At 38.3% G+C, this 16,266-nt stretch overlaps 1 protein-coding gene across 1 annotated transcript in view; it reads right to left on the bottom strand.

The window, feature by feature from the left end:
• Positions 1–521: 521 nt before the first annotated feature.
• The window catches only part of sntb1 (syntrophin, basic 1), a 38,572-nt gene continuing 22,827 nt past the window's right edge, over positions 522–16,266 (bottom strand). Inside the window, exons 3-7 of the mRNA XM_088929840.1 lie at positions 10,979–11,186; positions 9,635–9,771; positions 8,199–8,395; positions 4,633–4,823; positions 522–3,401 (exon numbers count right to left, since the gene is read on the bottom strand). Coding sequence (XP_088785966.1) covers positions 3,309–3,401; positions 4,633–4,823; positions 8,199–8,395; positions 9,635–9,771; positions 10,979–11,186 — 826 coding nt within the window. The 3' untranslated portion in view covers positions 522–3,308. The remainder of the gene's footprint in view (positions 3,402–4,632; positions 4,824–8,198; positions 8,396–9,634; positions 9,772–10,978; positions 11,187–16,266) is intronic.

Here is a 16,266-nt window from a genome sequence, read left to right on the forward strand (position 1 = left end):
ACAGCAAGACTGCAGGCACATGGGGATTTATAGGGGTTGGTATTTTGCTGGGAGCTCAGAGTGCCCTGGTTGAGTAAATCCCCTGGTGTCAATGAGGCAATTACTGTATGTGCTGCCGCTTGGGAAATCCCAATCTCTGTCAGCTAGCAACATCTGCACCAGAGAGCTTAGTCTCCTTGCAGAGGGGGCACCTTTACTCTGTGAGCCACTTGGAAGCCTAGATGACTCCTTTTTATCAAGGCAGAAAACCAGAAGCCACATAACTGAAGGCGACACCGCACAATCCCTCAAGAAGCAATATGGGCTAAATGACAGGACAGCCAACATTTGACCGTCCTGAAGAGTAAAATTCAAAATCACCTGGTAACCCTCCAAATGGTCTCCCCCTTTTCCTTCATATAGTACCTCTTGGATGCTACCAGGTTCAAGATATACAGTGCAGAAATGTTTGCCCACAGATAATTTTTTAGACAAGGAAAAGGCAAAAAGAGTATGTTTAAACCACAGCAGTCAATGGATAACAATGTTTAGTTTTATTTTAAAAAACTAATTTGATCAACAAATCTATGACAGTAGCGTTAGTTTTACACAGTAAATCTTAAAACCTGTCCGCTATACAGTAATTTACATTCAAGTGGTTGCAATTCAAAAACTAAGATCTTTTTTTTGTACAACAGGAGATTTAAGCACGATTATGCATTGATTTTTAACAGACCAAAGAGCTGGCTGGTTGATTATGACATATACAATAATTTAGTGTTGCTGTATAGAAAGAAACTCATTACATGGCACTATTGCTGGAAAAGAAGCTGTCATACGTAATGTAAAACATTTTCTGTAACACTTTAAAGAATCTAACTCCATTGTACAATCCAGGAATCTGTAAGGAATTCACTGGAAGTTGTTACAACAAGGATCCCCAGTCCTGGTCCTGAGGCGCTAGTGTGATTTCAGGTCCACATCAGAGACCCAGCACCTGAGGAGTTGAGAAAAGCTGTTAAGCCGAACCAGGTCCTTAACCTGAATCAGCTTCCTTTTGTCTCAACTGGAGCAGTTCAACAGCTTCCTGGAGCTCTTGAAGTGCCAGTGCTCTAAAGAGAACTGGCAAACTATCAAACACAACAGCCCCTCCAGAACCAGGATTGAAAACCCTTGGTTTAAACTTTTACAGATGGAAACACTGGTCACCACAATAATGTGTATTGTTTACCATTCCATTGCTGCACAGGTGGGATAAGCATGTTGCATTTATGTAGTTTCTAGTTATAAAGACATCATGATTCAGCTACCACTGAAAGGAAAGTAATACTAAATTACTGATACAACTGAAAGGACTGCTTAAGGTAGTGGCCTTTGTTTTCATTTGATGAAGAAGCTGTGTTGCTACTTAAATCTCACCTCACATCTTGAGTTGTAGATAAAATTGCCCCATTTTGGTATATGGGGAAAACTCTTCTTGAACTCAGTTTCATAAAATTGTGTGTAAAAACAGCACACGTCAATGCTCAGGGGTGAGAGGTGTAGGGTACTGTCTGTGTCAGCCATGACATATTATACATGTTTAATAGTCACATTCATTAGACGTTGATGGGCACCAGCAGGCTGTGGACTTCTTTTGGAAACTGGAATCAAGGCTGAAAGCTGAAAGGCACATTTGTGTTCATTTTAAATGCTATACACATTTTATTGTGCTTTCAAGTGTTTATCTTAGTCCTTGATTTCGGCCTGTTTGTGGTGTGTGTTGACATCACATACACGATAGGCACTGTCAGACAAGTGCATGAAGCTGAATCAGATACAGTACATCAGGTCCTCATGACTACGGCTAGAGCCACACTCTGGTGAGAGCGCAGGTAAATCAAACACCCAAGATGCATTGCAATTCCCACTGTGGTTAAGGTTCTGGACCAGTAATGGCTCCCAAAACGGGTACAGAGTATTGCCAACACCTGCTCCCCACAACAAACTCAACTGGCTGCCAACATTAATTGCCAATTACCTAGAAACTTTCCCAAGCGTTCAAATTTAATCCCACATAAACAGGCTTAAACAATAAATCTCTCATAAACTGCATCATTTGTTTCTTTTCAAATCCTTTGATGAAATGGCACCCTAACAAAGAGTCATAAAACATTCAGTAGTAACTACCTTCTAATTAACATGAAATTCTTTAATTGGCGAAAGTTATTTCAGTCATTACTACAGCAACTGCAGAACATATGCATGATGCTTTTAAAGTGCTGTGGAAGCCATCACATGAGAAGCTAACATTTAAAAATTGGTTGGTGCAGCGAAGATGTTCAACATCCTTTTGTCCTTTCCTAACTGTGGCTTTTCCTTGTAATTTTCTCATGAACAACATGGGGTAGTTCACACCAGAACATGCATGGCTGACTTTGGACTGCTTTTTAAATGAAAGAGTAAATTGTCATGATTCCCCCCTTTTAATTGGAAAGAATGAGCTTATATCCTGCTAGTGGAATATTTACAATTTCACAGAAGCTTTCTAACACAAGACTTCAGAAATTCAGATACTGCGTGCACCCCTTACCTGTACAATTCCCCAAAGTGCCAGAACAATGCTGGCTCTTCTCAGAGACTGGAAAAAGAAGATTCTCAGTCACAAAGGCTTCTTGGTAAAGGGATAGCACAAGAGGTTAACTTTAATTAAACTAAAACTGAGCTATATTATTCTTTACAGTACATATAAGGCGGTGCAGTTCTCTAGGAAACACAGTAAATAGGTGGAAAACATAAATCTTTAAATTATCATTTAAGCGTATTAATAAAGAAAAAAATTACCTTCTTGTTTCATATTAGCTGCCAATAATGTAACAATTGTTTGCTGAAGCTTGAGATAGCATACAAAGTTAAATTAGTTTTTAGCCTCACTAGTATCACAAATTACGGTTAGTGCTCAAAATTGACCAAAAACATGTCATAGCAGAATGATTGCTAAAAAAATAATTCCAGTAGAACTGACTAGTGTTACAATTTTCTTCCTTTGACATGGTGATAGAGCGTAAAGACGTCTTCTTTTAAAAAATACTTTTCAAGCAATAAAGAACATTTTCAATGTGAACAATGTTTGTGTGTTGTATTTGTTTTCTTTGAATATATTTTTAAGTAATCTAATGTTTGGAACACAATCCATTTTGAATTGCAGGCGATTCCACCTATTGTAGATGTTACGACACCACCGGAGATCAGTTGTTTGGTATGCAGTGACTTTGAGACTTCTATTTCCCAAGCCATGTACTTTACTTCACAGTTACTCTGGTGAGACAACAGTCCACATTGGCTCTCTTTCATGCTACTAAGCCAAGCCTTGCAATCTTTGCTGAGAGGAAGGAATGAAGGATGAAAACGATGGGCTTCGGACAGGAATGAAGGTCTAGCGGCTGAAAAAATAAACAAGAAGATAAAGAAATCGCCCAAGTGGGATTCATATTTGAATCCACAGTCAAACTGGATATCATTAACAGTTGGAAAGGGGAGCTGGGTCAGCGGACTTCGGCTTTAACTGAGCAAATAAAGGTTAAACCCACACTGAAAAGCAGAAAGAAAATACACACCTTCTGCTCTCACCTGAAGAATGCTCAACAGCTGAAACACTGTTTCTTCTTTCTACTTTTCAGCATGGGTTTAACCTTTCCTTGTTCCCATCATATACAGTGTTTTGCAAAAATATACAGACCTCCTATGGTGAAATTACAAAATGATGTTTGCACATGTTTGAGATGTTTTTTCAAAACTCCAATACACAAACAAAAGACTTTGAAGGCTAAGAGAACTTACAGTAAACGACTGTAAATGTCAAAACTAAAAAGAGAACACTGATATAAGTTGGTTTTATAAATATGCAGAATTTTAGTGGAACCACCTTTGGCAGCAATTACAGCTACAGGGGAATTTTGGGATATTTTTTACCATTTCATCCAGTGAACTCTGTATCTCTTCCAGCTATTATTGTACACAGACAGAGGTCACTCGGTTACTTGTGTGGCCCATTAACATATTTTTGTGTACAGACATTAATTTAGATGTACCACAGTAAAAGGTCTGAATACTTGTGCTATCATGACTTTTCAAGGTCTGAATATTTCTGCAAGGCACTGTGGCTGGTGGTGTCAAGCTAGTTATTTTGGTGGCATCTATTCTCGGTATACTATCTGTTTTTCTAAACAATTATTAAAAACTATCAATTACCATCATTATTAAAACTACCACTTTCACAAGCACATTATAGAATATTAGACTTCTTTAAGACAATGAAATATTGAAACGAGTGTTCTGAAAATCAGCTTATAGGTCCTGGTGAAGCATTTTAAACCCACATTTTAATACAATAAATTGCTTTTCTGGATACGTTATGTTGATTATGCACAAAAATCAAATGTTTCTCTAAAAAATATTTTAAATATAGATTCTAGTTTTAAGTTATATTTAAATCTATAAATCTAGGTTTAAATATAAATTCAAATATGTTTTGTCTACTGAATGATTTTGTGTTTTGCCAATATTTGCCAAAATATCTCAATATTTTGGTGTTCTTCTGCAGAAAACACGCAAGATGAATCCCAAACTGAATCTGACAAAATAACAAACTGGAAAGGGGAGCCAAATACTTACAATGTCACCTTCCTTGCCACCAAAATCTAAGTAAAGCATCCTCACGCCGTCGTCGGAGGACATTTTCAGCTTCTCAAAGGGGTAACAAAACAGTGGTTTTAATGAGGAGCCATTGTCCAGCTCCGCACACACAGAGAAGCCCTGCTCATAGTGAATGGTCAGGCGGCACTCCTGGTTCTTGTACACGCAGCCTGAAAACAGACAACAACAAAGCAGAGCCGTTATGTTAGTCAACTACTCGTCTGTGGTCTGGGGACACATGTGGAATAGTTTGGCACAAGGAGGAAAACCGTATCCATGTTTTCCCCAGACCAATCTGCTGTTACATAAGCACCACAAATGGTTAGAAATTCACAGTTCAAAAGCCATATGCAAGATGTGAACCAAAGTGGATAGTGCTCCCCCACTACAGCTGCATTTTAGGACTACTACTGTTATTTAGAATTTCAGGCAAGGCTCCAGACAATAACTGAGAATCATTATTCACTTTGATACTGTCCTTATCTGGTTTCTCTGCTCTGCAGGTCTGCCTGATATAATTTTTCCTGTTCTCTCTTGCTGTACACATTAAATATGATCTAATATGTTGGGCTTTTTTTCCCCCTCTGTTGCTGGAGAATCAGTGTGCTGAAAAGCAAATATCTATATTACATTTGCTCCGGCTGTTAAAGAGTTGAGCCTTGCAAATTGTGCATTGATAATTCAATTACATTACTTGTTTGCTTTTCTTAACAGACAGAGTCCTGTTCTGTTTTTCTGTTTGTAAAGATGACTTCGGTACACTGTGTTTTGTAACAGCTGAAGAGGACAGCACCTTGTAGGCAAACACACAGCATCTCTAACAATTAACTGATGGCCGTTTTTAAGATGACACGTTATACATGTTCAGAAATTCAGTGAAGGAAACCTAACAAGGAGCTGAGTAAATCAAACAACAGGGGATATTTATTTTGGGATTCTTCTGATGTTCTGAAACTCTACATTTTATTTTGAGGAGTATTTCTTGAATATTTTCAATTAAATTGCTGAATTATCCTTGGTTCTATATTCAAGGTGTCTGAAACAAATGGCTCCCACTTCACAAGAAAGATTACATGCTGTAATTCTCTTCCTTCACAATGGGCTGTAAATATTCCTTAAGGTTCACATTCTGGTCTAAAGTAGCAGGGTTATAGCTAATTTTAAACACTAAGCATCTGTAGTATTATTTTCACCTTACTGCCTACATTCCATCAATCAAAGGTAAAAGCAAATAAGTAAATATAGCCATACAAACAAGAATAAGAAAACTCTTATTCTTTCTTAGTCTGATAGCCTGACTTTTTATAGCAAAATGGAAAACTGAATAAATTGTATACAGGAATTGGGCATTGTGAATGCTGAATATGTCACCATCTTCTTCATTTAAATCAAGATAAAATGCCTCAGAAAAAAAATGGTAAAGGAGAAATATAAAACATGAGAATCAATTAAATACATGACTAAAAATAAAACCAGAATAAATAGCAATAATTCTTACAGTGCCTCTTTGATGCATTACACTCAAAAACAGCCTTAAGGCATACTACACAAACACACTACCATACACAGATATAAATAACACTTAAAGGGGGTGGTAAGAAAGAGGTACAGTTGGAATAACAACTCAGTCTCATGATTTACTGTGTTAATAAATCTAACGGTTTTGCCAGCAGTACTTTGCTGTGCCACTGTAGCCTCTATCTCCTCAGGTCATGTTTTTCACTGTCTGAATAAGCTGCCCAAACTGTGGCTTTTGATTTTTAGGCCTATGTATGAATTCCCACCAAGGTCGACTATCACACAGGCTCTTTCAGTATGTTACAAACAACCTTTCCTTTCAACCGCAACCACAAGTGGCAAAACATTGGAGTCTCCTTAAAGAAGGCAGTTCAGGTTCTGTTGCTATAACAACCACTTTTCTTGATGGTAATTTACAACCCTTGGCATTTATTTGCAATGATTTTTTTTTCCTGCCACGAGTGAAAGCAAGCCTGAGTCTGGCTAAGTTCCAGATGAGCTCCAGTAACTTTCTTGAAACAACACCAAACCACTGGAGCACAGACTCAAAAGCTGGTCCATTTTGGGGTTTTTTTTTCAAACTTATGAGTTCCCAAGATATGCGTTACAGGAGGTTGGTTTGAGTGGGTGGATGACACAATTAGGTAGAGGTAAAATTCTCTCAATCGGTGAAGAAATTTCTCACTTCCCCACCTGCTGAAATCGGCTGCAGCACATCAGAAGTGGGGGCTGCACTTTGGTGGTCATTAAAGTGTATCCCCTCCTGTACGTAAAGTTCTTTGGATCCCTTGGGAGGTGCTATAAGCAATTTTAAAAAGCGTAATGTCAATGTTTTTTTTTGGGGGGAGGCATACAAAAAGGGCTGGTTTTCCAAAATAGTCTAATAGACTATTTCTTAATAGTCTTGTACTTCACCTTGTTAGGAACAAAATAATAAAAGTACACGATAGAGCGCTCCTAAAGCCTGAAAGCAATGTACTGATTTTGCCTGCTTGCTTTTAAAGGGCAAGCTGAAGGCAAGTGAAAAACATTTCAGGTTACACAGCAAACCAGTAGAGAAAAGCAAAGTGGTTAATGATTGTTCCATTTAGACTCCGGCATGTCTTTGTCAGGGCCACCAGGGACAAACATACAAAGAGTGTTCTTTCTCAGAAAATGTGCGTTCCAGAAAAAAGGGTTCCTTTCAGAGAATGAAAGCCCTCTTGTAACAACAAAGAGCAGACCAATTTCACAGCATTTTGTCTTCCCCCCAGTGAAAATCACAGCCTTATTATCACAAGCATATTTGTGTTTTTGCCATACAGAAATTTTAGACTAACAACTTTTGGAACATAATGAGTCTGAACAATTACTGTAGGGAAGCAGTGAAACAGAATTGTGGTTATGGAAATACAGTAAATGCATTGAATTATATACATACTAGCACGTGAGTGCATGTGTATCTCCACATTTTGAGAAGTTATTCAATACAGACAAACATTGTATCCATCTAAGTTGAATTTGTACATAGTTTCAAGGAGGTCAGTATTGAAATAAGGCTCATAGTCTCCATTCATAAGCTTACACACTGTTTCTCAATGGCAAAATACATAATATCAAATGCTGAAACACAAATGACAAAATATCCCACTGTTAAAACCAGTGTGACCAAACAGTGCGATTGTGAATGATCTGGGCAGTATATCCTTTTCACTTGCAATGTTATCTTGTATAAACACAAAAAGGTTCTTGTTTAAACGCAAATAAATTGTGACTCTGATAGACTTCCGTAGCTTTCCATTCATTGCTTCTTCCTTGCTTACATTACAGAAGCATACAGTACATCAGTTTTCACCCGTCAAATTTTCACAAATCTCAATCACCTATTCACAAATAACACAATCAAGGGCTACTGCTCCATAATTGTTTTACAACTCATATAAGTTTGCCCTACACACCTAGTAGTGCTGAGAGTACACAAATCATGTGTAAGAAACTCAGATCTTCAAGGAAGTGGCTATAAGGTTTTACGGTATCTTGGTACTCACTGGTTGTGACCTCTCTAATGAGCTCAGCAGAGTTGTGGCAGCCATTGACAATGTGCCTCGTCCACATGGACAAGTCCTTGCTGGTCTCGGCTCTGAAGAGATGAGATTCAATGCCCTGTCTGGTGCCAGTCCTTGTAGCAAAAGAGAGCTCCAGCCCTGGCTGAGGAGACCCTTTGTCAGGACCGGAGTGGACAAGCCTAAGAATGTAAGCACATAGTAAGGGTTAAAAACTCAGCCAATACATTGAACATATGCCTCTATAGCTTTTATGGAAATGTTTATAGAATTTCTGAGATACAATAGCTTTTGTCAGGGACGAAAATGTCAAATAGGACAAGATAGACAAGTAGAAATTTCCATGAAATAATAGCCGAAGGAGAACACTCCCTGTTTTTAGTGCTATAAGAGCATTGCTGACTTGACAATAAAGTCATGTTAAACTGATATTAAAAGTAAAAAAACTGTATGCTAGCTTCTGCTGGTCTCTAAAGATTCTTCACAACCGACACTGACAGTCCAAAATAGCATATACAGTATTTGTTGTGGCATATTTACCTACATTAAATTATGGTGTTAGCATGACAGTCTATATAACATGTTTTACATCACTCAATAGTGATATTGGATTGAATTAGTAAATTGAAGAAATGTAATGATAGCAGAGCTCATTAAACATACAAATTGTATTTCTTGCCATCAAGATACTGCAGCACCTTAACAAAACTTTTATGATAAAAGAAAATTCCTGATTGTTTTTCTTCTTTGAACTTTGTCCCAATAGCATACTTTTGTTACTGGCCTAACTAGCGGTCAACATTATATTCTAATCAGTACATCCCTCCTTAGAAACCCGTTATGTACAGTATTGCATACCTCTGGCACGTCTTCAAACCCTTCAGCTAAGGTGCCAGAGTAACTGTCTGGATGGTCCATTTAACTGATGGTAGAAATTCTTATTACATGGATCCAGCACCTCTGAAGGTTTGTCAAGTGCCAATGTACAGGTATTACATAGACCAGTTGACTAAGAAGCCTGTGGCCCATGTTGTGCCTGATTTGTAGAGCTGACAGCTGGTATTTAACCTGATCAATAACTGCTGGAAGGGCTCCATTCTTCTACTTAAATAAACTTAAAACATTATCACCACCACAGTTTCCTTCATCCTTAAGAAGAATATGATCTTAGCAACATTGGTTATAACAAAATTCTAAATTCTTAAATGTTCAACATAATCTCCCAAGCATCTCTTGCTCTATAGGGTGATACTACCTTTAACACTCCACAGCAAATACTACCTGCATTTTAGATCTCACATCCGAAAGGGAACTCCTTTCATAAGTTAAATTATGTCCGGACTTCCCAACGTAACACACATCACTCATGTTGTTACTCGGCTCATACTGTGAACATGGCTTGTGGGACTGATCTATCACACCTTGTCGCGAGCAAAGGATAAGTGTGTGCAGGGCTGAACCAGGCTTCTTTCATCCTTGGCATGCTGTCATACAGGAGAAGATCCTTCTCTGTCACAACCACCAAGACTGGTTTCCAGCGTTGCTTCTCATTTTCTGTCTAAAGAAGAAAAGAATCTGTACAATCTAACAGGGAGTATAATAGAGAGATGACAGGAAACCAAACAGATTTTACTGCAGTACACAAAGACATTAAAGCCTGGAGAGCCCCATACCCTGGAGATCCTCAGATAAACACTTGTTGAAAGCTATGGTTATTTCACAGGAATGGTAGTAAGCCAGTGGACTGGCAGTTCACAAAATTGAAGGCTTTCCTGTTTAAAGCTATTCATCATGAAGAGACGTTTAACACACTAAGTAATAAGAGACTTTAAGTGAGGACCTCATTAAATCCAGAGAAGTGGCACTTCATATTGCCAAAAACAAGGTCTTCTTGTTCATTAGTGATCAATGCCATGACTTGCAAAATAAGAGAGTGATGAAAAGAGGATTTCAAGAAACAGCACAACCATGAAGAAAACATCATTCTGTATCCCTCGGTACTATGTCAGAACAATTTATTGATGGGGCTCTCTTGTTAAATGTTTGGAACAAAAGGGCATTTTGTTCCTTCACGAAGAGTCACAGATTCACTAAAGGAGGAAGGTTCCTTGTATTTCTAGAAGAACAAATGAACCTTATGAACCTTCAGCCTGAATACTACCTGTAAACACTTTCATAATGAACATGAAATTCTTTCTACCTTTAATTAAAAAAAGATCAGTCTCAATCTTTCAACCTCATCTGAAAACCTACCAAACAAATAAAGACAACAGATATAATATTTAGAATGCTACTGTAAATGGTAAAATTACAGTCATGTGATCTGGTTGTTATTCAAGACTATGTGAATAGTAGAGAGAATAATGAGACATCTCCCTCACCTCTGAAAAGGGCAAAGCTACAAGGAGGACCATGAACCCCATCCCCAGCTTCACTTTTAAATGGGACTACCCCATTTTGCATTTGAATAAATCCCTAATCCTAACTAATCCCAAATTCTTCAGTACAGGTCTCAATAGTGTGAACCGTTAAGGGGTTGACAGGTATGTAAATTTTAGTGTTAATCACACACTGATTAACATCTTCTGCTATCCTCTGCCACATACTGAAAGGTGGTAATTTACAGTTTTATATTACATTGGTGAAATTGTAGATTGCACAAAACTTTCAAAATGAATTACCTTCTCAACTGTGCCCCATACCCTACAAATGATATGGTCAGGTAATACGTTGATAATTGCCAGAGAAATAAATGAATTTCTTACTTTTTCTGCAAGCCAACCAAGGTGGCAGATTTCTCTACTCCCAGCAATCCCTGTTCTTCCTGTCTGCTCTTTGACCTCTGCTATCGCCTTGGAAACAAACTGTGCAGCAGCGGACTGCACCACACTAAACCAGGCCTGCACCGTAGCCGTATCCTTGCATCGCAAGACCACAGTGTGCTTGGCATCAGGGGAGTGAAGTTCGAACTGCCTGCAAGAGAAGATATTACAAAAGATTATTTATTCATCAGTGCTGAAACTGCAGCATGTAAAAAAGGAAAATCAATTTTCACTTCTAAAATCTAAGGTCCTGCTAAGGCCTGGCCAGACTGGCTGTACAAGATCTTATTCCAGTTTTGCAAGTATTTATTGCAAACAATCATTCTGCAGTGAAAGATTGGTGCTTTCATTGCACAGCACAACTGTGCAAGAAAGTCTTTTCCTTTACATCAGCAATGTCCAGTCTTCATCTTGGAATGTCAGTACGTCAGCAGGTTTTTATTGCAGCCCAGCTTTCAATGTCCTAAATCAGCTCCCTGTCGGGTCAGCTGAATCTCTTCAACACCTTCTCCAAGCTGTTTAAGATGTGTTACTTTAAAAACCTGAGTCCAGGACCCAAAAACACGAAAGAAACATGAGAAAGGCTGCAAAATAGATAAGATATTTTGGCTCATCTATCTCATTTGGTTGCTTGTAGCTAATTGATCAAAGGATCTCATCCAGCTCTTTCTTGAAAGAAGCCAGGGTATCTGCTTTGATAACACGGTCAGGAAGCAAACAAAGGGAGCTTTATGAATAACACTTTGCCTCTTTCCTCCATGTTAAAAGCCTTTTTAGAGTTCTAGTTTCCATTTGCTTTTTGTTCACTGTCGAACCTGAAGAAATCCATTTTTTGGAGGATTTTGAATAGCCGAATTATGACCCCTCATATTATTCTGTATTCTGTACAAACTAAAAAAGATTCTGTCTGTCAGAATATGACATTCCACTGTCTCAGAATGTACAGTATATTGTTGCCTTTCTCGAGTGATTTACCAGCAGCAACATCTTTCTTTATAACACAGGGACTGCAACTGTGAAGAATATTTTCAAAATTGTTAGTAGTGCATTGGGCAATGTTAATATTTTGAGTTTCTCTCACTGCATCTACAGTTTCCTCTTATTTTGGTGTCATCTGGTAAATTTGGAAATTCCAGAATTCAGGTCCATCCATTCATTTTCTAACCACTTCAACCAGTTCAGGGTTGTGGGGGATCATATCCCATCAAGCGCTGAGTGCAAAGGCAGGATACACCCTAGATGGGACGCTAGTCCATCGCAGAGTACACATAGACACGCACACACACTCACTCCAGGGCCAATTTTCCCAGAAACTAATTAACATACAGTACCAGTAAATTGGAGAACCCAGTCCAGACAGTACCCCAGGTCCAGAATTAAACCCAGGACCCCAGAGCTACAAATAAACAACACTAACCACTCTACCACCATGCCTCCCAGGTTATTGAAATACAAACCCAGGTTACTGAGATAAATTAAGAGGAGTGCTGCCCTGATAGAGATTCCTGTGGTGCACACCTAATTACACCTTTTCAGTATTCACCTCTTAACTATGCTCTTTGTTACTTAGAAGTGATGCAATAAGAAAATAAAGGTTAAATGGCATCTTACTGTAAAGTAGGTCTTTTTTTATCTTTCATAGGAACTGGCAACTTCTCTGGTATAATGAGCTAATTTTTAATTGTTAAAAAATATGGGTGACCTGGAAAATTCCGTATTTTCTGAGCAAGTCAGAAATCTTATTCCACAAGACGTTGGTACGTTTGCAACGATGTCTGTCACTATTTAACCATCCAGGCATTTCTGCGACTAGGAGTGGAAAAAATGCTTAATATACAACACCGTATATCAGTTCCAGGTGCTCTTCTTAGTTAAAAATAGAAAATCACAAAAAAATGAGACTTCAGTGGAAACAGTTTGATGGAAGATAAAAGATGTAGAACAAGTGCTGGGTTTTAGAGATGATTCCTAAAAGGGGTCCAAAAAATTGTTTATAACATAAAGTAAAAAAGGCCATCCAGTCTTGGCCTTGTGATAAGTTTCTGCCCATACAAGATTCCTCCACCTAATTTAGAAAGCAATCCTTTAAAATAAACCAGTTGGTGCCAGTTTTATCAAAGCTTTCCAGCTACAGTATACCTTTTTGGGAAATGACATTCCAGATGTTTTCCTTATTTTTAGAACACATAAAGCCCAAAGATGATGGTGAAAGACTTTGATAAATTAGCTGTTTTAGGGTATTTCCATATAACCAGATGCAAAAACCATGCACTGAAAATGATGCAGGAACTTTTAATAAATGGGGTCTTAATCTTGAATAGATACACAAAGATAATGGCTGTAATTTTTAGTGGAGTATAAACCTAATACTGACACACACCGGAGGGAGAAAAATAAACTAAAAGGTGAGAAAGATGAAAGAAATGGTCTCTCCTTTTTTGGGTGACATGGATCCCTCAAAGAACTGTTTATTTTTTTCTCAGATGAGTCATTATACAGTACATGTTTAAGATGGACTACGTGCACTGTTAGCTAAAAGGCCTGAGAGGTGGATTGGGAGAATGTTTTGAATGCATTATATAATTTTCCTTAGCCTGTTAGGGAGCTTGTTAATTGTAATTGTGGACTCCAAAGCAAACTGCTTAAAAGAGCAGCAGCTTGTACCAACTCTTGCTATTTATTTGTAACTTATCTCATATGTTATTAAGTGTCTTCTTAATTACTCTGTGTTCTTGTTTCTGTTTTATCTTCAATTTTACATGCAATTACTGTAGGTTCAGAAAAAGTTCCACAAAGGGAAGTATGTAAAAAAAAAGCTAAAAAGGTTTACCTTCTTGATACTTTAATAATAAAAAACAACATGCAATTGACCAGAGCATACATTTTAAAACCCGGAAATATTCTAATACTTATTTGGGCATTTAAAAAAAATGCAATCTCAAAAAAATCCAAAGAGCAGAAGCTAGTCTGTTTATAAAGTCAAATGAACAGATTGTAAAAGATATTAACACTTTTTTAATGTGGTTTACCCTGTTGAAATGTTATAATTGAAATTATAATTATAAGGATTACTTCTGAGGGTAGTGCTTCACAAACAAAATGTGCTAAAAGTTACCTAGATGAACTATAAGGGTAAAGATGCATTAGAAAGTTATTAAATTTTCCCTATAAACAAAACAATGTCCTGTAGTGCCCTAACTAATTTTAAAACCCCAATATTTGCTCAAATACTGTCACGGAAGCCGGGGGCTAGCCGTGGAGAGAGACCGTTGAGATGGTAGGACCCTATGCGTAGTGGCAGGAATGGAGCGAACAAGAGGGTTCGTCCAGGCTCAAGGTATCGGGTGGAGTCGGAGTGAGACATAAGCCCCCATGGAGCGGATGTGGGGTGACCTGGTCAGGCGAGCCTCTCGACAACCGATACCAATGCCGAGCGAGGAGGAAGGAGAGACCCCCTCAGGGGCGGGTCCTGACGCTCCAAAAAATACATAAGCTGCACAGCACTGGGGGGAGGAAAAACCTCACTTAACTGAAAGGAAACCTCCGGGAGTCTACGGCTGAGAGCTACCCCCTCCTTCGGGGTAAAAAAAACCTTTATTGGGTGGAGGAAGGAGGGGGGCGAGTAAAGCTCCAGGGGAGCAAGACCACAAAAAAAAAACAGATAAAACATGTAACAAAGCACAAAAAGCAAAAAATAAGCCCTGATGGAATAGGGGAACAAAAATACATAAAAATGACTGACAACATATACTGTAGGGAGACAACGACCGTGGAAGCCCAGGATGGGGAGACAGCAAGAGTGGGAGCCCGAGACGGGGAGACAGCGAATGAAGCGAATTCTCCTATTTTGCACTGATTTTTGTACTTTAATCAACAATGTAGAGTATGTGAAGAATTCGTATGGTAAATAGACAACTTACCCAAATTTTCCAGGTGGCAACAATATAAGTGTAAAATGCATAATTTTCCACTGAAAAAAAACCAAAAGGATATGCAAACTCCTGTCTACAGCTGTACATGCCTAATACCACCACTATTTAGTCCTAGTGAAAGATTAAATAGAAGATTGGAGAATAAGAAACAGGTAATAGGTTTATTTCATGCTGAAAAGAGAAGAAAGAAAAAAACAACGTTTCAACTGTGGAGCCTTCTTCAGGTGTGAGGGTTGTATGGAATAAACCTATTACTTGTTTCTTTGCAGCCTACGCATGCTGACGCAGCTACCTACCTGAACATATTGGAGAATAGCCTGGAAAAATCCACTTCTACACCTTAATGTGATCCGAACACAAACTGAGGGCAAGTGCATTTGAAACTGAGAACAGGAGGCATGCCGTTACACAAATGGTTGTGGGAGTCTGGATCAACCTACACAGCCATATTGTCAGAGCTGATACTGTTGCTTCATTCAAATAACTGAACGGGATGAGATTCTGAGATTCATATTCAGTAACTACTAGCTACTTGCAACGAGCCAAGCTAGATGGGCCAATTGGCCTCCTCTTGTTTGCATTTTTTCTTATGTTCTTATACTCTTAGGAGAGCACAGGCACTGGAATTCATACTGTAGGTTTTATAAAAGTACAAAGTGATGGAGAACATCAGTCCATGGGTGAGCTCTACCCTAAAACTCTGTTAAAAGTATAACTTTGACCTCCCAGCTAATTTCATGAGCAATACTTGACAGCAAGCTACAGTATATCCACTAAAACCCAGAAGCCAATGAAGACTCAAAGCAAAAATTACAAACTTCAGGTTTGTCATTTGTAGTTGGCAGGTGGCTTTAACTTTTGATCTGCTTCTACCTTATGTCTTCAGGTAACATCCAAGTTTACAACCAATTAATGTGAACTCACAAAAAAAGTATTGAAAATATTCAATGATATTCAGGCCTACAACAATCTGTTAGGAACTTATAAGAACTCTGTTAGCGATAAAAGTAAACTTTTTGGGAACGTTTCCATGTGTTATTGATCTATAAATTGACTGCAGTTCTGTAAAGCATCATATATATATATAAAAATTGGATTGAATTCTTTGGCAGTCAAAAATTATGCTGTTATCCTACTGCATTCATTAAAGCTGTGCAGAATCTCAGTGCTTTAGAAAATACAAACTCATGGACTAAATAGCATCAGAATACCTGAAGCATCACATACCATAACAATATCATGAAAAATGCTCTGCCTATAGTGGATAACAGAATGCCTGAAGGGCTGTTTGGTCATTTA

The sequence above is a fragment of the Atractosteus spatula genome, chromosome 12 (genome assembly GCF_055471065.1).
Source record: "Atractosteus spatula isolate fAtrSpa1 chromosome 12, fAtrSpa1.hap1, whole genome shotgun sequence".
Lineage (NCBI taxonomy): Eukaryota > Metazoa > Chordata > Actinopteri > Semionotiformes > Lepisosteidae > Atractosteus > Atractosteus spatula.